Genomic DNA, 22118 nt, shown 5'->3' with positions numbered 1-22118 from the left:
TTTAAATTATATTGCTTATCAACAAAGAAAAGATAGATATTAGCTAGTTCTTTTTTCAATATTAGGTTTTTGTTTTCTTCAAGTATGCATCCATTTTCCTTTGTTCATCTTATCAGTTAGATTGGATCTTAGTTGGTAGTAATCTCACATGAAAATAAAAAAGGTAAGATTTTCATTACTTGATACATATAAATTACTATTAACTACTATATGTTAGTTTACCAAGGAAACTTAATCAATTGATCATACTGCTCTAAAACTAACTGTCCTTTTTATTGTGAGTGAGTAACAACCATAAGTAATGAAGCAAAATTACTCTTGAATATGTTTGAATTCTGTAATGCTCATAACTATCAATTATACTGTGTACAATAGCATAATCAGATGGTTCTGGGTGCTGTTATGTTTTGCCTTAACATAGTAATATCTATAAATAAAATGGAGACTATTAATCAATCAACCAATAGGCAACTATTCACTGTTTGCCTTGAAAGTTGATTAGTAAATCTCAAGGCATTAAGAGAACTACATATTATGCGTTTTTGCATGGTGTTGATTGTTATATAAAGTAAATATTAAGCAATCAGTGCTATTATTTTGCTGTAGGTATGGTAGTATATATTTAAGTAAGAATGTGTACTTTCCATAACCATTTATAGTGTATGAGCTGTTGAAACTTTATACTGAAGTAGGTCAAGTTTGAGATTGCTTTGTATTTTGTATGTTCAATGTTTGTTTACTGAATGAATATTTTGACACTTTGCAAGAAGTGGAATATTGAGTGCTTATGGTGAACTTACATGCCTCTGGCATATTTGTTTACTTTCCATAAAATGTCATCATCAGATACCGAGTTTACTGATCACATAGTCCTTATTATACAGACTGGAATTTTGTAATGCCACCTGGAGGGAAAGTATCTACTCAAAAAAAAAATACTGTAGATAGAAAAATTCACTCAAAGAAAACATTCCTTTATTTTTGAAAAGAAATAAAACTGCATTCAAAGATTTCCAAATTTTTTTCGGAAATTTACTACAATAGGTACCTACCATTAAATTTTCTGTAAATAATTAAAATAGTTTTCATTTAATTTGAATTATCAAGTTGTTAGAGATATTTCATCCTTATACTTAACCCTAACGATTGATGCAATAAAAATACAGGGTGTAATTTTTAACAGATTTTAGTTGGTTCGATTCCCAGGTGTGGCAAGCAAATTTTTAGAAATTTTTGGAATGCTGTTCTATTTCTTTAAAAAAATTAAGGAATTAAAATTTTCTATCTACAGTATTAAGAGTACTTTTCCTTCAGGTGGCATTACAAAATTCCACCCTGTATTACTCATTTATCTTCTCCATATTATCGCTTTTTTGGAAAAAGTCATAGCCTTAGACTGCCTAGAGAAGAAGAGTAGCCAAATGACGCGCAGAAAATGTCAGCCTGACCGAAGTGGTCTATGTTTAGCTGTAAACTGCCCAAAGATACTGATAAAACAAAATGTATTTTATCGATTCGCCCCTGGTGCCAAGCATCAGGGGGTGACAACAGTCGCGCAGATTAGTATTCACTGGTGCATCTGCATGACAAGGACGGTCATGATTGGATCCTGGAAGGCACCCGACCATTCTGGGGTACCTTAGCTCCAATGTATACCCAACTTATTATTATGGGGGGAGGGGGAATCATGTCTAATAATGCTACGCCGCCACTGCCCCTATGGTAACACAAAGCAGGAATTTTGTTTTTATAGGGGTCGCTTACAAATTAGGGATAGATGGTGAAAACGGGCATAAGTCCAATATATCTGTTTTGTGCAGGCCACTTCGTCAAGCTGGCGGCCCTACAGGATGCGGCTCGCGCGCCCTCGCTAGCACCGCGCGCAACTCGTCACGTCGCCACACTCACAGGTATGTTTGAAGTCTTACAAATTAATTAATTAGGTCATATTATGTAGGTCATCATGCTTACACTATGTCTTCCGCCATTAGCCCTACGAGCTATGTGCCCCGCCCACTGCCATTTGAGTTTGGAATTTCGGCGGGCTATGTTGGTTACGTTGGTTTTCCTGCGGACCTCCTCATATCTGATTCAATCAAGCAGGGAAATTCCTAGTATAGCACCGACCGACGATCTGGATGCGGGCAGCGTAGGGCCGGTCGTTGTAGAGATCATTGGGTAGAGGCCTTTGTCCATCTGTGAACGTCATTTGGGTGAAACGAATGAACGATATAGGCCATGTTGGTTATTGCGTTGGTGGTGGGAATGTCACAAGTCCTGCACAAAACACGTCTAATACGTAAAGAACATCTTAATTTATTGCTGTCGCTCCGTAAAACGTCAGCTAAGAACTTCTTCTACTTAAAATATCATCAGCATAAAGGCAACATAGGAGTAAAAAGATTCTCGTGTTTTATTAGTGAGTAAATGGCTTTTTAAATACTCTGATAATGAGAACCTCTTTCTTTTTGAAGTAGGTTATTAAATGGTAACTTACTACTAACACAGTCACGCTGCAAACTTTTTAATTAAGTTGATTAGCATAACATCGTTAGCAGGTGTTTCTATTACCAGGAAAATGTAAAATATAAAACCAATTTTATTAAACCTTTTTATAAAGTAATACACAACCTTAGTCCAACAAGCAAGTAAATCCTGTTATTTTGATGATAATATAATTATAGATTTCTTTTAACGTAAAAATAACGTTTCATAGTTAAAGTTTTAACATTGGATGCCGACTTAGTAATTTTGAGGCTAATAAAATAGTGGATTTAACTTATAATTGCAATTAATTTGACGGTACATTCGTACAAAAAGCGTTGGTTACGCAAATAATAAATAACTTTATATTAAAATTATTCACAGTTGATAATAAAGTGGTTAATTCTTGTTTTATAAATTCCCTTTTATCTTTTAGATTTTTATAGTTCTGGCTATTTAATGAAGTAATATTTATTTGAATGCACTCATGCTTTATATGTTTCAGTAATTAATTGAAGATTAACAGATGTTATCGTCCAAAGCTTTCTCTTTCTTGTTTTATTCACAAAAAATAACTAAGTATAAAGATGATCTTTTGTGATGCCAAAAAACCCTACGATGCTCTGGCTGGCTTTGAACTTAGCTGTTCGCGCCTTTAGAAAACCTATTTAACGGAAATGTGTCATCCTAGTTAGCGGGGCCGACATAGGGAAAATACTCGTTGTCCAACACTCCTAATAATTGATGATACGGATCATATTCGTCATATCTAACTGTACACTCATTCATTTGACTAGTCTCTATTCGGTACCATTCGTTCGTTTCAGCCGAAAGACGTCCACTGCTGGGTAAAGGCCTCACCCAAGGATTTCCACAAAGACCGGTCCTGCGACATACTTTGACAAAAACGAATATTGATATTTTTATTTATTTTCACTGAAAACTAAATATAATGAAATAGGGACTTGACTGGATAGAAATAAGTGATTCTCCAGTGACAGCTACTCGTTCTTTTTGTTTAGTTATTTTTAATTTTTTGGTTATTTAGTTTACGATTAGGTTATGATGGGACTGACATACTAGGTAAAAGTCCCTAAATTAATAAATAGAAAAAAAAAAAAAAAAAAAAGTTACAGCTCCAGAGTTTCAGTATTCAATTTCTTAAAAATTTTGTTTGACTCTCTGAAATTCATGCAAATAGAGCCACTTCTTTAGATACCAACAAATTATGAAAGAAAAATAGCCCGGAAAGTATTTGAAAATGTTTTTCTTTTGTTTAACCCTACAGCGCATAGTGGGACACATATGGTACATACCAAATTATTGCCTATATTTCGTAACACGATGCTATTTAATGTCATCTATTAGAAAGAACCGTAACTACACACTATAGCACATAACAAAATAGTTCACATTTTTTGCCACGGAAGCGCTGCACTCAGTAAACTGTTTTGAAGTCGAAAAAGTCGGTCAGTTTGTGAAAAAGTTTATTAGTAAAGTTTTACTCTTGGGAAAAAAGTCAAAATTACAATGTTTTCTTTCGAAAAAAATTAAAAGGGGTAAGTTATTGTTTCTAGTTTATTGGTAAATAAGTATTTTTTGATATCAGTTACTATCAACGCATATTTTGGATGTTATTTGTATGTGCCTGATGTGGGTCACTGTGCAATAAGGGTGATTATATTACTTGATTGATTTCAGATGATGACCCGCAAAAAGAGTTACAGAAACTGAAATTGAGCATATTTCGAATCAGAAATGAAGAGATCAATCAATGAACTAAAGCTGCTGACACAGCCCGATGGATTAGCAAGCTGAAGTGGCAATGGGCATGGCACATAGTACGCGCAGAACTGACAGCCGATGGGTCAGCAAGGTTCTGGAGTGGAGGCCATGTAAACGTAACGTGGGACGTCTACCCACAAGATGGACCGACGACCCCATAAAGGTAGCAGGAAGAGAACGCTGGATACAGGCCGCTACCAACCGGGCTATGTGGATATCATTGGGGGAGGCTTTTGTTCAATAGTGGACGTCCTGTGGCTGAAATGATGATGATTGTCATTCGTTTCCGATATGCTGGATTAAAGGCTGAAAAAAGCCAAAAGCTATCGTGCCACCCAAAGACGCCAGCAGGACTGATGGCATCGACAACTCCCCGTTATGGTTAACTACGAGAACACGTTGTACGTTTCCAGGTTGTAAGGGGAAGTCTTTCATCGTTTCAGTCCATGGTCTGGAAGACGTAGTGTGGGCATGACCCTCACTAGGTGGACCGATGGTCTGGTGAAGGTCACGGGAAGTACCTGGATGCGGGCAGCGCGGGATCAGTCGTTAAGGAAATTCTTCGAGAAGGCTTTTATCTAGTACTGGACGTCATTTGGCTGAAATGTTTCATATTTTGTGAAAAATGTAAGGTGACACTGTGCCTAAATAAAAGTAAAAATTGTCTTATGTCATTTCATAATGTAAATTTTATAATTAAATAGTGATTAAACCGTAAAATTTCATTCAAGAGGAAAAAGACCGCGTTGTGGTACTGATCTCATTAAATTCCTATTTTCTATTATATTATGGTGTCGTTACTAACTATATTATACATAAAACATTTTGTTATAATATTCATTTAATTTTTAATTGAAATATATCATAATAAATCTTGCTGTTTCATTTCATTTTCACTGACAGTATGTCAGACCATACATAAAACTTTAGGCACCCTTAATGCATTTTGGGACACATCTGGTACATACTGAAAAACTCAAAATATTTCCTAAAATATTGAAAATAGATTTTTTTAATAATTTTTCCCGAAACATAGATAACATTTAAAAGTAATATTATTTTTTTTGTTCAATTTGGAAAAATCGTGCACTGTAGGGTTAATAAGTGTAAAGATTATGAATGAGCGGAATTACGATGTCATATGATTGGCCGGCTGCCAGCTTGGAGTTATTCTGGGCGGGCGGGCTGCGCGCGCGCACCAGTCTCGCGCCGCGCGTCCGCCGACCACAGGCCGTTTGCGGGACTGAAACGCACCGCGAGTTTCGTGCTCCACTTTATTTGTTTTCTTCCCAACATTTCCACCAAGTGCTCCTTAGCACCGCTGGATATAACCAAACAAAATATTGTTGCCTATAACGAATAACAGATTGTTTGTGGTAGTTACAAGCTTGTTTAAACTATTATTATAATATGCTTATGGTTATCTTCCACCTAGGTCCAGTCTGAGACAACCTATCAATTCAAGAATAAGAAATGAAAGGTACAATGANCTTAATATCTTCGTAAGTAATGGTACGATTTGGATAATTCAAAAAGATATATCTTTCTTATGTCTTAAAGATTAACGTAGATACTAGTTTTATTGAATTTTCTACAACAGTACTGATCCTCATTAAATTTCCATCTATTTGTACTGAGTCTGTGACTGGCATGCCTTCTGTTATTGTCTCCTAAAAGTCCTAAATCGATATAACAAACATTTAACTCGCTGTAAAGTTGAAACATGAGCTCTGTCTTTTTTATTCATCACTGAATATTTACATTTGTTAACTTCAGCACTGAGTCATTGCAACATTTACCAGTTATTATGTGCTTAACACTTTACATAATCGTTGCAATGGCGTTGCATAGTCCACGTAATAAAGTACATACATACTAACCTACTGATTCATTTCAGTTCGAAAAACACATTTTGAATGGTAATTATACTTGCATTAATCATTAAACAGGTTCTGCTCGATACTTTCCCCTTGTTTTGGTATCAGTTTTTGTAGAGATAACAACTTGGCGTCAAAATGTTATTATGTCATACAAGAAACAAAATAACCAATAATGTTTTGATGAACACCTCGATTGTCAACTAACAATGACTAAGCGGGCGCGCTAAAAATGTAGAGAAATAGAAAGTGAATTAACAATGTCAAGGGAATTGACTGAAACGAGTTCACTATCGTTTAATAAGATGTGTTGTTGATGTACACACGTCGGTACAAATTTTATGTAACGTAATGAATTACACTGTTTACGTTGAATTGCAATGAATGTGTGACTGAGATTAACGACATGCCTTTTGGTCTCGGTGTACGGAATTTGTAAATGTGTCCGATGTTTATTTTATGATTATGTAACGTTGTGAAGGGGTAGTCAACTGTTTTGTTTATCGCTAGGGTCTGTTAATTCGTTACAGTCTAATTTTTTAGAAATCAGCAGAAATGTCATCAAATATGGCCAACTGACATAAAAATATTTTTAGTCTGTGAACTAGTGATGCGACAAAACCTCTCGTTAATCGCGAAGTGAAATGTTGTAGTACTTGCGTTTCATCGCCGGGTGATCGTCAAAATACTAAAAATATGCAACAAAGTCGCAACATTGAATGTGAACTGATTATGAAATTTTCGAGAACAGGAAACAAACTGTATGCACAGATGTAATCAAAAAACACACTGGACAGTAAAACAATCAATGATATCCGTAAAGTTATTAAACTTCTGTTGCTTGCTGTTGCTTGCTGCGTGATTGGTGGATTTTGACATATCTGTCAATGTCATGTCAAAAATAACCAATCATGCAGCATTTGGACCTCGCGTCTACGTATTGCCATCTGGCGGATTTTTCAATCGCGAAAACCCTCATTGAAAGAAGTTTTTTATTTTCTTAAAAATAAACAATGGAACAATACGTAAGCATAATTGCATAAAAAAGTAAAATAATTTCGTTTAAATAAAACCGACTAAAAATTAAACTGACTCCGAAAAAGTAAACACTAAAAGTAGAAAAATAAATTTACGTTATCTCCAATATTGTCGAAGTTATCGCTGGAAAACTAAACAAAGTATCGTATATTTTTTATTTAAAATTAATCAGTAATCGGAATAAGTGAATACTTAAAATAATATCGATTAAATTTACAGATTATTGTCTATGACTCACAGGTTACGGCACTGATGTGTCAGAGACAAGTCATAGACAATATGGAGATAACACATGATTTTAAACGTCAAGTAAATTTGACAAGTCTCACAAATTTTCATCGTCCACGTATTTTGCTAAAATATTTTGTTTCAAAGATTGATTTCAAACTTGTATAAACGTGAAAATAAAGTTGGTTTCATGGGATTGTTAAATAATGTGTATGATATTATGAACACGTAAGTGATTATGGTGTAATTGTGTATGAAAGTGTTTGTTTACATCTCTGCTGGATTCTAAAAAATCAAGGTATAGTCCCTTAGCGATAGATGCGTCACAACCAAGGTCGCCGAGAGTTACGTCACGCAACAGTGGCATAGCACTTGCGCCCGAGGTGACCCCGCTATGGCAGCGATGCCAACATATTGACGACATCCTTATTTTTATTGGTTATCCAAACGAGTGCGTCGACCGAACCGCCTCCACATGAGAACTGTGCGTGTGGCCTCGTACTGTTTCTATTTGAAGTTACTCTACAAACAAGCATTTCTGTGGCATAATTTCAAAAAATCTGATTAGATTTTTATATACTTATTTTTTACCAGTAGAGCTTAAAGTTAGTTCTTTATAAAATAAAATAAAAATACATCTGTTTGATTGAAATGGCATCAATTGTCATTTGCAATAATCGATTGAGTCTATTGTTTATTTTTACCCCAGTACATTTCACAGCATTCAATCAGTAAAAACTGCGCGTTACGCACCATTCATTGCGGGACGGGTTTATCAGTGCACAAGTTGCCAATCTTTTTGGACAACATAATGTAGAGTTTTAGTAATATTCAAGTTGAGTTAATCGAGATTTGTGATTCATTTAATATAATGAATTTCATTCCACCCCATTCTATCTGGTCTTATATAGTTCTTCTTTATTGGTAAAAGCTCAGATTCTGTTATCAGCCTTTGCCAAATATTATAAAATTGATTTTAGTTGGTTCTTAGTTTTGTCTTCTTGTCTGTTAAATATAAACACGGGGTGATTCTATTGAAACATGAATACTAATTCGCATCGGAATTAGCACAATATTATGTCAGTTCAATAAGAGTCTTTAGGTTGAGAAGCTGACCTAAAACTTATAGATCACTGACTTATCAACCTTTTCTTTCCCGCCTTCACATCTATTGTAATCAATTTCCCAGAGTGAGACTTGAATTGTTCCAAGCTGAGTATTATGTGATTTATAACAAAGAGATCTTGTAGTTGCTGTTATATCGTTGTAACGTTGGTGCGAGCCAGTCGATAGATAAGTTGGTTACTGTTCGTTCGAACGTCGATTTCAGATCTGACGCGAGTTGCTACCGATCAGTTTATCGTGTATTATGACGTTATATTCTTATCTGTTATCTAGAGCTCATTACAAGATTATTAGGGAGTTCATTTCATAGTGCACGTCCGCAGACATAGGTGAAAATAGTGATTGTTTACTGATTTGTTTGTTGTTATGTGACGTTATGTGTTTGGTGAATTTGAGAATTAGTATTGAAAAGCGTATGTGTTGCAAGAATGAGCGGTATCCGCAAAAAGCCGCTCCCGCCGCGCCGTCGTGATGAGAATCATGAAAAGAAGCAGGATATTATTCTGGCATGGAGTGATGGTGAGTTCCAAATGGCTGATGTATTCTATTTGAAGTTTCGTGTATGAAAATCACTGAATTCGAGGTCATCGATTAATCGAATGGAATTATTTTATTGAAGGTTCCTTGATAACAAACAATAATATTACCGTTAATTTAATATTCTGATGATAAATAACGTATGTAATAGGAAATACAGATTGATTCAGTTTTCCAGTGTCCTAACGATACACACAAAATAATCTTGGTTCCCAGGTGGGAAGATAATTTTCTGTGCGTATCATTAGGATACTGGAAATCCAAAATAAGACATCTAGTTATAGTTACCACCAACTATCTAACATAACTATCTACTGGTATCATTTGAGTATTATGTAGCCGGTGGAACTTGTGCATAGAATCCACAAATGAGACAATAATGAATCAGTTATTTCCTGTCTATGAAACACCTAATGACTGATGAATGAATAGACTACAATTCATTTCGTTTGTTTCAATAAAAACTTTTAGACATTTTAGATTATTAGAAATTGTGGTATTTTTTTAATACATACATTTTTCATTAAGAGCTATAACTTTCTATTTTATGGGTTTGATGGATGCCCCTGAAATTCATTTTGACTTTGACCCTTAGTTATTTATTTATTGTGTTGGAGCACTTTGCTGCCACTTTACCGCGGTGTCGAGACGACATGGTGAACTAAAACCTGGATAGATTTCCTACTTTCATCACTCTATTGTAATTTATTGATACTTGTTTTTTTAGTATCATATTGATACAGACATAATTTTTTGGTAAATAGAACTGTGTGACTCTATCACATTCCACTTCGGCATCTTTCAAAAATAAAATAATGCTTCACAGTAAAAACATTAAAATATGTGAATGTCGCTATCCTGAGCTGAAAGAGAAAATCCTTGGGTATACTATAGAATGCTATAAGCAAAGTCACGACGCTAGTTCACGAAGAAACTAATTAGTAAGCTTTGTTGCTTTCTCTAATATGTTATGTATAAAATGGCGGTCGCAGTTCGCACTCTGATGATAATTCAGTGGACGTTCCTTGCTCTGTCAGTTTAGTATTCAATGAAAAACGTTTGTTTTATCTCCCCTTTTTAAGTCAACCAGGTTATCGCCAGCCTTAACATTGGCATCGACCAAAACACGTGCTTTGAATAAGCATGATTAATTATATTGATGTAATTACTATTGCCTGATTGGTCGATCGTATGCTCGTCACGTTGATAAGGTTTATGTTAAATTGTAATAAGGTTTATATTATTATAACTCTCATAACAATAGGGAACTCACAAGCGATAGGTGGTCTCTACTATTTCCATAATTTAAGTCGCAGAATTTCGTTGGATAATTTCCAACGGATATACAAAAATATCTTTTAGTTTACAATACTGCTCATTATACCGGCCATAACAGGCAGTTCTTATCGATATACATTCGGATATTATCTTGACAGTAACGACTTTCTTTGCATCAGGAGCGGCGATCTGTTACGTAATTTTTAATTTATATGATCGGGAAAGATCTGTATTAAATCTGTTCATGCAATCCATTATATGCAATTGATAGTACTATTGTATTAAAAGGGAAAGTGGACTCAGTATTTTAGATAGTGTAGGTAGGTATGTAGAATGTACCTAGGTATAGTCCGACCAGGAACATAAAAACCCTCTCCATGTTGCGGAAAACTAATGGTACTAATTTCTTTTAATGGCAACAGTAACTGAAAACTTCATTGACATGTCACCTTGCATGTCAGTCTATTGCTGTCAAAGTGTAAACAAACTTTATTTTAAATGTGCGCAATTGATTTTGTGAATTAAATTGCTAAAATCTGTTTATAGTCGTGAAAGAAAAGTGATTCACAATGTGTTAGTATTTGTCGAAGAGAAATACTAAGGGTTCGGACAATATTTTCATTGAATAATGTTTCCGACAAAGGTTGTCAAATTGACTGACATGTTTATCGCATAGTACAGTCCACTATGAAAATTAGCTGTGGTTTGTTTCAACTACCTATTTTAAAGATTTTTGTCACTTTCCAAGTGTTGAATTTTATGGAATTGGGAAAGAAGTACCGAGTTTGAAGCGTTCATGAGCAGACATTGCAGTTGAATATTCAAGTTCTGAATTTGATTATTGATGAATAATAAAATAAATCCTACTAGCTCGATTGATGGTTTCATTTAATTTATTTAAACCAGGTTACCTATTTAATCTTTATTCGTTAATTTATGAAAATATCAAATTAGGACGTAATCCTGAATCCTGATAAAGTTAGCCTATTAATTTAACACAGGTACGACTGTACTCAGTGTTGCACTATCAAATGCAATTGACGCGCCTCTATGCCAGGGTTTTTATGTTCCTGGTCAGGCTATACCTAAAATTCACTTCCGTTTAGAAAACTTTATGGAAATATGTACATGGAAAAGCAATTAGGTAACAAGGTTTTTATTGATCTGGAATTACAAATTATATTTATCATCAAAGTCAAAGTTTATCAAACTAATTCGTTTCCCATAATATCAAACCTGTTTATGAGACTTGGCTAAGGCTGGAATTTCTATTTTCTAATGAGAGAAAATGCAACTATCTTAACAACTCCAAAAAATGTAAGTCTTGTGAAAGACTAAAACATTAAATTCAGCGTAGAATCAAATAACTGTAGGCAATTAATGTAAAGCCATTAATTTCAAATCGCAGACGAAGTCATCAACATAACCGTCTGGCTGGTGCTATAGGAGCCACGGACAATGTTCGCAGTATTGATCGTTGGGGAGCGGTATTGGGCATGTAGCGAGAGGTATGTGCGTCGAGATGCGTCGAAGCGCAGACAGCTAGATATACTAGTATGCGCTAGGTAGCGAGATGGCTGGGGTGCATGTAGGGTTGCCAACTTTTTTTCAAAATATAAAGTATAGCAAAGGTCGAAGAAGGAAAACAAGACAGTACTTAAAAAAATAAACAGTTCTGCTCTACATCGCTTACCTAAATGTAGTGTCGGGCATTTACTTTTAAATATATCTATGGACAGTAAAAAGTATTATGTAGTGGAAAACAGTATAATACTGTTTTTAACAGTATAGTTGGATTAGTTGGCAACCCTAGGTTTATGCCCCCGCAGATGGCGCGGTCAGCGGGCGTTGCAGGGGGAGTATCGATTCGATTCTGTCTGGTGGCTGGAGCTATACTAAATACGGGAAGAAGTAGCTAGACGTCCCGCCAGCCGCGACACCAAAACGACTCGCCTTAAATACTGCATTGCGCTCAAGTTCACCTTCCAAGTCACGACATCGCATTCAAACTTGTTGCTTTCCAATAATCTATTATGTGAATTTACACAATTTTATTTTACGATGTTATTGTTAAATTCAGTTTTTCTTTTGCCGGCAGAGGTGTGCAATAGCGAGGAGGTGCCCGAGGTAGAGATTATTAGTCTTCTTCAAGAGCACATACCGAAGTACCGCCTACGAGCTGACAGCTTAACACAATTTGGAGGTATTTATCACTTGTGATCATTATGTTTGTAAAGTAAAAAAGTAAAAAATGTTTTATTTGACGAAACAGAGCGACATCACATTTAGTTACATAAATTACATAAAGAAGATAAACATTGTGCCCTGCTGTCAAATAGGGGCCCGCTCAGCATTAATCGGGGCATGCCATGGGCATGCCTCGACACCGATTTTCAGCGGGTCCCTTGACGTTGCTGCGCCCTACCGCCGAAGGAGAAGCACTCCGTAAAGTACCTGTCCGTCGGCGGGAACACGCAATAAGGGGGCGGCAAAAATGTACCCATAAAAAACAAACACAAAAATCAAATAAAAAATAATAAAAACAAAACAACAAATCAACAAAACCAACATTTATGCAATCTACGACAAAACAGGGTTTGCATTACATATTTTTAGATCGACTCCGCGGAAAACGATACAACTGGTCGCCAAAGTAATTTTCCGACATGTTACTTAGTTCCTTCGTAGTTTTTAATACTTACTTATTTGCAGAATTGCACTTTGATAGGCTGTAATATCCAAAAGTTTACAATTAGATTTTAACCTGCAGAATTGCACCCAACAGATAAAATAGATAACGATTAATTTATTGACGCCCAAATATAGTGAATGGACCAGATTCGCTTTATAAAGCAACCATTGATAAGACCCTGCCATTATTTCTCACGTAACTTTGTAATTACTTTCACTTTGGAAGTGATCGAGGGTCTGATTACTAAAATGTCTTTTTAATGTGAATGAAAATAAACTAAATTCTCATTCGACCTAAATAAATTAGTCGGTCGACCGTAGAAGATTTTACCAGGTCAATGTTCATGAAGTGGGACGCAACCTATTTTTACGTTACCATTTGGTTTCTACGCTGCGAATTATTTGGCATTTCGTACCGCGTGTAGTGCGGCATTAGCTAATGCAAAGGACGGGTTGGGTTGCACGACCTGCCTCGCTATTAACAATGAGAGTGGAATGGTAAAGCAAGGCCTCTTGCGAGAGCTCTACTCGTTAAATGTCAACCTCCGTGACCGCCGTTCACAGATTCATTTTCTAATAGCGCAGTCTCTCTTCCAATAAAACATAAATAAATTGCAACTCTACCTCAGAAACTCATTATTTCCATGATGCACAATGCAGGCATACGCGCCTATGGCGATGCTTGAATAGAATCTATCGTCATTAGACACATGGCAAGAAAGTACGTATTTCATTACAAGCGGCATGTGCGCTTTCTACGTGCCAGTAACATTTCTTCTAGCATTAATGATGTGAATCTAGTTAGGCAAAGCATTTTGTCCAATTTTATGGAGAACAGGCTGCGTTCGTGACTTCATTCGTGCCAATCGTTTTCCCGAGTGGGGCTTTATTGTTCACGATTATGTAACTTCATGAAGGTCTACTAAGACTTGCACCAATTAAGAGATCTCCCATTTATATGTGCATGAGTGCTTTAAATGTAGAGTCAAGCTAGACTGTTAATCTACGATATGAATTGAAATAAAATTTGCCCCAGACTTAAGTTAGGTAATGTGCAATCGTCAATGCCAATAAAACTAAAATTTACTCATTAATTTACATTGCTTAATGACAGTAGATATTTTATACAGACAAAATATTCTGAAGCCATTTTTCACTTCCAGCCAGTCTTCACTGGATCTAAATAAAACCTTGACTCTGGTTTTTCTAGTCATTTGGACATTGAGTCACACTTCCTAGCTAGAGTTTTACTAATGTGCAGATAAATTATATTGCAATAATTTGGGCAGTGATTTTTAATGAAGGGAAGGGCCATACGTCGTATAAGGAGTATCTGAAAATTCAGCGAAGTCTGCTTCTATATGCGTTGTTCCGTCCCAGTAAGTGGATGAGGTGCGGTTTCCGGCGCCGGCGCCGCTCGGGAATGCTATAAATAATGGTGTCTCACCGCGAGTCATCGTCCGCGAGCGCCTGCGACCGGTCTGATGCGTGCCGTATGTCAACCCGCTCCAGGCAGCATTCAGCATTACTTACGGTTTACTCGATTAGCACTAATGTACAAACGACGGCACAGGTTACCACTAGCGTCTTATGTAGTTGTTATATGTGCCATTTTCCATAAAAATGCAGTCTTGTGTGCTGTTGGCTGTACTTACTTAGCTATTTCGCGTCTCGAGTGGCTTGATATTCCGTTGCCTTCATCCTTGTTCTTAGAATGACTTCAAATGTATGTCTCGTAAACAAGATTGAAGTGTTTATGGCTCTACCTAAATTCATCAGTGTTGTGAATCACACTGTGATGTATAAATATCAAATTCGAGTCTGCATAAGTGACGTGATGCAACTATGCATTTCTCTATGGATTCTTACAAGTGGGCCAAGTGATAGTTCAATTTGAAAATTACTATCACATAAATACTTGTCATAACACTAATGAATATTAATAGCGTCATAATTATTTTTTGATGAGTTATTGGCATTAATTATGACGACAAATGAATACGAATTGGAATTATTGTGGGAAATTATTAGGTACTTACACCCTAAATATTTTAAATAGTCCCTTTGTCATTTATTAAGGAGGAACACAGAAACATCTGTTCTTTAAGTCGCTATTGTTTGTAATTGTGTAATAAACTTACTTTATAAGATAAAATGTTCAATGGCTTCCAAGTCTAATAAGGCAACATTGTGTAACAAACCTACTTATTAGTTTGCGCAGCATGTAACATATGAGATGGAGAACAATGATTAACGTGTCGTATAGAGCAGACTGTGAGAATGTAGCGCGAGTTTAATTTAGATTTTCATATTCATATTAATTAGATTTTCAATCAAGTAGGAAGTTGAATTGTGTCTGTAAAGATGCATGATGACACATCACAATCAAAACGTCCAACTTCCAACCCACCCCACTTTGGGGTGAGGCATATGCCCTGCCCTGCCCCACCTTGCTAGGTACATAGGTACTATTTTCCCCTTTTTAGGGTGCCGTACAAGTTTTTAAGCAAATTAACCCTTCACAGATCACTCTTGTGTCTAGATGTCTATCTGTTTTTTGCAGGCAATTTTCGCAGAAATTGCGTAGAGATACTTTCGCGGAGAGGCACAAAATTGATAAGCGAAATAGTACAAAGATGATAAGTGTCCAATTAAATCAGAAATCAACTTTTGATAGTATTAATTTAGATAGATTCTATTAAATCTAAACGTAAGTTAATAACTTTACAGTTCATAGTAGACAAAACACTGCTTAATTTTTTTAATAAAAAAATCACATAAACAACCCAGTGTTTACAATAGTATGTGATTAGTAGAACTATGATAACCTAGGGTTAGTGTTATTTTTTAAAGTCGCCAAAAAGGGGATATAAGTACGCGAAAGTGCAGTATAATAAACGCTGGTTTGCTCTTGGATTTTATAAAGAATTTACTTGACATTGAGCGACTTAATTTAAAACAACGCGAGAATACATTCTGCTTGTTACTGATCATGAATTGCTCTGGGAATTGATATGAATCAGCTATCCCGTGACGTCAGTCTGCCGGCAGGGCCCGCAAGTAGCGTTGCTCCGTACGTTACGATGAAAATAACCGCACTCAACCAATTTTGCTTGGTACATTCCATAACATTTCATACATTTTATAGTTGTTTTTTAGGTCTATTTTTGTATTTTATAACATTTGAATTTTCTACAGGTTTATTTGATATTTTTCAGGATACGAGAACCAAGATTGGTTCATACCATCGCCGGCGCTGCCAGTCAGCCCCAAAGACCTCAAACTCACGCCTGACCAGATCAGGGAAACGCTCAACTACTTCCGTGAGTACTCATTTACATTATATTATCATTAATCTTACTTGACCAATCGATAGCTACTCTGACTTAATCACGGATCGTTGCATTCACCTGTCTCCTTTTACGTAATTGTATGCATTTTTAAACGCTAAATATTGGTTTTCGGATCGCATAACACAATCGGTATTGCTAATTAATATTTAAATAACCAGTATTTTGTTTTCGAGTGTGATGTAGTGTCGTATACCGTATAGGTGTAGGTATTATGCAGTAACGGATAGCGTATGAATTCGTGTCACCACTCGTGGTAATATGAACGTTAATTCATGTAACAATATTTAAATTTTATCTTTGCCTTTCTAGAACTAGGACAATGTGAAACGAACGAATGGTTTGTTTAAACATTAACATCAGTATCAAGGATTGTTGCTATTCTTATTTGACTTAACAATGGGGTTACGTCCGTGTTATGCACTTGTGTCAATTTATTACATTAGCCCTCGTGTGTTTCGTGCAACTTTATTATAGACTAGACATTTATTGTTTCGGGGAAGGTTTTAATTAGACCTTAACGCAGTCGGTGAATTATTCATATATTTTTTTAAATGGAAATAAGTCAATTACAAATTACTGTTTTGATTGGCTATGTGTATTCATGAAGGCAAGTTTTACAACATGATTTCGTTAATTCCGCAAACGAGTCGCATTCGAATCAGTACCTCTAGTAGGAAAAACTTTCGAGTTCGTTTCGTTGCGTATTCAAAGTGTCATCGAAAAATTTTGTATGAAAAATTAAACAGCGCCCCCTAGGGCGGCTATAATATAGGGGGCGCTGTTTAATTTTTCATACAAAATTTTTCGATGACACTTTGAATACGCAACGAAACGAACTCGAAAGTTTTTCCTACTAGAGGTACTGATTATTTGCGTTCGTAACGAGTGGTCGGTACGGGCGCGGCGCGCGTGCGCGTTCCGGCGGAGCAGTGCCGGTCGCGCCGGTAGCCACGCGGCACGCGTCTCTTCGCGGCGATCAATACCCGCCGCCGCCGCCCGCCCGCCGACCCACGCCCGCCGCCTTGCGCCTTCGCCCACCGTGCGCGAAACACACGCAACGCGTCTCGCGCACCCACCGCCGTCGCCGCCGGTCGCGCTAAACATAGATGAGGTGCATTGTTGCACTGACTCACACCAGTCCACCGCACGCATAAGCCATAACTCGTTGCCAAATTTTTAAATTCCGTGCCTTTCATCCAGTGTCAATTTGAATTTAATAATCTATTAATCTCGGTCTTCCGTTTCCGAAATCCAAATTGCACATTGGCGTAGAAAAATTATTAGATGCAAAGTGGGTGCGGTATCGATTGGGGGCGGACCGCGCGCCGAGACTCCGCGGCCGGCTCGCGGCGCCGCATCGCGCAACAGCTGTGAGCGAGATCTCTTATCTTGACCGTGAGAACATCATTATTACGTTTGCTGTTTGTATCTGTTTATGTAGAATTAGAGAAATTATATACTCTATTATTATAATTAGAGAAAATATATAAGTATTATAAATTATCATGATAAAGCATTCAACTGACTGCATTGTCAACTGGGCTTATAATGCAAGGATAAATTAGCAGTACTATTTAGTTGTTACAATTTTGTAGATTTGCTGTTTGCTTAATTTATGGTATTATTCTATCAAATCAAATATACTTATGAATATATTATGTAGCATTTATGTGTATGCTTTACACTTATTTTAAACAATTACATAATCTATTATGCTTCTATACTGATTATGATAATATTTCTGTATCAATTCTAAATTAAATTCTGTTTGAATACTACAGAAATTTTACTATTGCGTCATCTGTCGTTTTTTTTTATGTTTAAATAAAAAAATAAGAAACTCCAAGTTAAATAGATTCATCGTTGACGCATCTAATTAATTAATTAAATTGTATGAAATCCGCTGTCGTGGATGATAAAATATGTATAATTCGTTCATGTTCGGGTATGCCGACCGTTTGGTTCGCATGTGCCGGCAAATTGGGGCCAGACTAATAAGATAACAAAGTTAAATAAATCAAATCTGCTTACAACGAAGCTGAAACATTTATTACATGATGTCTTTATGACAATAATTCTGAATTTCTGACACTAATAGTTTGTCAGAGAGCAGGTGCTGAAAGAATTTTCAGAAAATTTGTTGTTATAATTCAATAATATTGTAACTAATTGTTTCATATTTCCATATTAAAAAGATATTTTCACATACAAAACTGAAATTCAAAATGGCCGTATACTGTCGTCAGTGTTTCAATTGAAAACATGTTGATGAAAAAATTGAATACGCATCACTCAGGAATGATCATAAATAGATAACCTTGACAGTGACTCTTTGAAGTCTTCGAATAATTAGTGATCTTATTAATATACTCAACATGAAATAAATCGCACCTTCCGCGACATGAACTTTAAAGATTTTATTCTGACACAATCATGGTTATAATCCCCAACAATATTGGTGTTATTTGAAAGCCCAATAAATAAACTGAAAGAAAAACACATTTAATTTTTTTATAAACAATGAACAGGTACCATAAATGTGACTTGAAAAAAGGCCTCACTTGGGGCTCTCCTCTGGGATCAATTAGACCAATTTTTGTGGTTATAAAACCAAATAATGATCTTACGTGTCCTTTTTAACAGATGGATAGCGATTTTTATTTATTTTATTTTTATTTTATTTAGGAACCAACGGCGTTACAATGAATAAATCTTAAAGTAACTTAACAATAAGTATGGCTAATTATAGGTTTCCCTGGAATATCCTTAAAGTAAATCTACCGTTCGGATTACCGAGACGCAAACTCCAAAAGATGAAAACTAGAACATTACAAATAACTTACTTACATAATATTATTATGAGAATACATTTTGACACCCTATAAAGTTGAGCCACATTTGACGACTAAATTAAAGTTAATTAACTTAAAATGTAATTAATTTAAATTACTTAAACCACAGATAGTTAATATAATCTTAAACTAAGGTTTATAGTTTGACAGACAAATAGATATCAGATACCCGAACAAAATTAAATAATAATCACTCACCCCACAGACAACCCAAAAAAGATGTAGGTCAATTTAATAATAACTAGATTTTACCCGCGGCTTCGCTCACGTGAGATTAAACTTATTACGGATAATAACATCATTTATTAAGCATATTTTTTGGATTAATCCCAATTTAACAGTTTTATAGCCATAAAAGTTGGCTCAAGCGTAACTACCTATTTTTTGAAGAAGTGACTCTGGATCCTTCTAAAGACTCATTTTTGGGATAAAAACCTTTCCTTTAATTAAATGAAGTTTAAAACTAGGCTTCAAATGGAACCAATGTTGGTGGAATGTGGGGATGCATACGTTTGAGAAGTGCTTGTTGCGAGAGGTGCGATTTATTTGATGCCGAGTGTATATTTATAACGGTATGGAAAATTAAATTTAAAAACATCATTCCATTCCCAAAGCCTTGTCCTTGAAAAACCAAAAATAGAGAAGTTGTTTAAGGCAAATCAAAAAAAAAAATTGTTTATGAAAATATTTGGTCATAAATCATAGTAGAAAAATATTTACTTCAGTAAGTCATCCGTAAGTGAAATTTTTAATTGAATAAGATTCAATGATATATCATATTATTCATGAAGATATTTTTTAAAATAATTAGTGATGAAATCTCTAGTTTGATGAAATTAAGTTTGGTATCTCAATAAATTATTTAATTAATGCATATCGATATTGATTGATGCTCTGACTGATGCTAAATATTATGAAAACAAAAACTTAAATATTTCTGCCTCTTGTAAACAGGAAAATCGTTTTTCACAGTTAAAGAAACGAAAATTATGTCACTATAATTAATTCCCTTTGTTCTGCTTTGGAACAGTCAATGATCCGTTTATACGTGGTAAGAATTTTAAACTTGACTCAATAGAGTCATGTCGCGATGACCTACAGTTAGATAATGATATTAATATGCTGTACGACCGGCGCGCCGTATCAGTATAGTACGGCGGTCTGCATAATTATTTCAGTTATTGCCTCGGTATCGACGGCGTCAGACGCGGACAGTCCGTGCCGCGGTCCTCGGAGATCGCTCGCGCATGTGTTCGTGATAGTGCTAATCGCGTGCCTCTCGGTGCAGACGCCTGCACTTGATCGTGAAAGTTTATTACCATTGGCCTCAAACACTGGAACCGTTACTAAAAGAAATCGCCTTGCTTCCAACACCGATTTAGTTCGCAAGTTTATAATTTTTGCAAATGTAGCAGGTCTAGTGCATCATATCTTAACGTTTATGATAAAAAGTGTCACGCCTTTACCGGCTTCGTACTTGAAGGTTATAATGGTCTACGACTAATGAGTGATTGTTCGACATAACGTAGTGCCCTGTTAAAATATTTACCTTTATGTATGTGAAAATACCCTACATTTGCGGAAAAACTATAATGATATTTTATAACCTAGAAACGCCCTGAAAATATCAAATTCCATTTTTAAGTCAAATATTACATTGATTAAGTCTTATATTTGGATTACAATCAATATGTACTGCGTACCGGTACACACAGGGTCAAATTTACGTCATATTTCTGTGCTAACCTACTTTCATATTGCAAACTATTTAAGGTATTGCCATGACGGATAAGTGGAGTAAAATCCATTGCAGTTACAATTTCAGTAATGTCTTTTCAGATATTTTATAGCTACTTCACAATGTTCCTATCCGATATTATTTTTCCAAACCAATATTTTAAAAGTCGGCCGTTTGGTGTAGTGGTTCAGAGCGGACTACTATGCCGAGAGGTCCCGGGTTCGATTCCCGGCCGGGCCGAAATTGAAATGATGAATTTTAATTTCTGTGACGGGTCTGGGTGTTACCATGTATAATATGTAAATGTATGTATTTAAAAAAAAAAGAAAGTATATAAGTAGTATATCCGTTAAGCTAGCACCCATAACACAAGCATTAAGTTGCTTACTTTGGGGCTAGCTGGCGCTGTGTGAAATTGTCCAAAGATTTATTTATTATTTATTATTATTATTTAAAAAGCGTGATGTTTTTCAAAGTTTTCATGGATAGATATAGATAAACCTAATTTAATCTTTGTAACTACTGATTTGATTTTGAAAGAATCTTCTATTCCATTCCAGACTTTCCATTTCATTTTCACACTGGGGTTACTTGTGCGAATTTCACGGCTTAATTTTACATTTAAGTCTTTTTAAATTACTTATACCAATAACGACGCGAATTGAGTAACTTGTTTGTATCGAATAAAACGTTTATAAAAATAATACCTTTATTCAGTCGCTATCGAGCTATAACTTTGTCGTTTCGTAATTTGATTATAAACAAGCTTGCATACGCATTCACTCGATAAGTTACTCATGCGTTAAAGTAATTTAATAAAAACATGTCAATGTCACATAGCCCCTTTTTTGTCGACTGGTTATTTTGAGGAAAAATAAGGCCCTTAAAGAATAAGGAAAAGACTCCCCTTTGCCAGTTTCAGTGGCAGAAGAGAGTTAAGTAGGCTTTTTAAAACGGCAAAACCGCTCAAGGTTAAGCGGCCGTTGAATTTTGCTGTTTCATCAGTTGTTTGAACTTGCTGGATAGATGAGAGAAAACCTTCAGCTTTTGTCTACAAAATGAATATTTTACTATGAGATGCTTTGAAAAGTATATCTTTTGTTATAGGTGTTATTAGGGTTCTATGATAATA

General features: G+C 35.6%; 1 protein-coding gene across 13 annotated transcripts in view; it reads left to right on the top strand.

Moving 5' to 3' along the window:
* milt (trafficking kinesin-binding protein milt) overlaps positions 1-22118 on the top strand; it is a 45133-nt gene that overhangs the window by 998 nt on the left and 22017 nt on the right. For 2 of the 13 annotated variants that reach the window (XM_028308493.1, XM_028308486.1), the window contains exon 1: positions 17354-17791. Coding sequence is in view for 2 of the 13 variants with exons in the window: in XM_028308478.1 (XP_028164279.1) it covers positions 20357-20663 (307 nt within the window). In the remaining 11 variants the exon portion in view is untranslated. Of the gene's footprint in view, positions 1-1820; positions 1911-8828; positions 9057-12450; positions 12556-16261; positions 16367-17353; positions 17792-20341; positions 20732-22118 lie in introns of those variants that run through there. The other 11 variants (XM_028308490.1, XM_028308484.1, XM_028308482.1 and 8 more) reach the window with 10 other exon arrangements.

Source organism: Ostrinia furnacalis, unplaced genomic scaffold (assembly GCF_004193835.3).
Source record: "Ostrinia furnacalis isolate ACB-3 unplaced genomic scaffold, ASM419383v2 OfSCF2419, whole genome shotgun sequence".
Classification (NCBI taxonomy): Eukaryota; Metazoa; Arthropoda; class Insecta; order Lepidoptera; family Crambidae; genus Ostrinia; species Ostrinia furnacalis.
The sequence above is the reverse complement of the archived record's forward strand: the minus strand, read 5'-3'. Positions and strand labels throughout refer to the sequence as shown.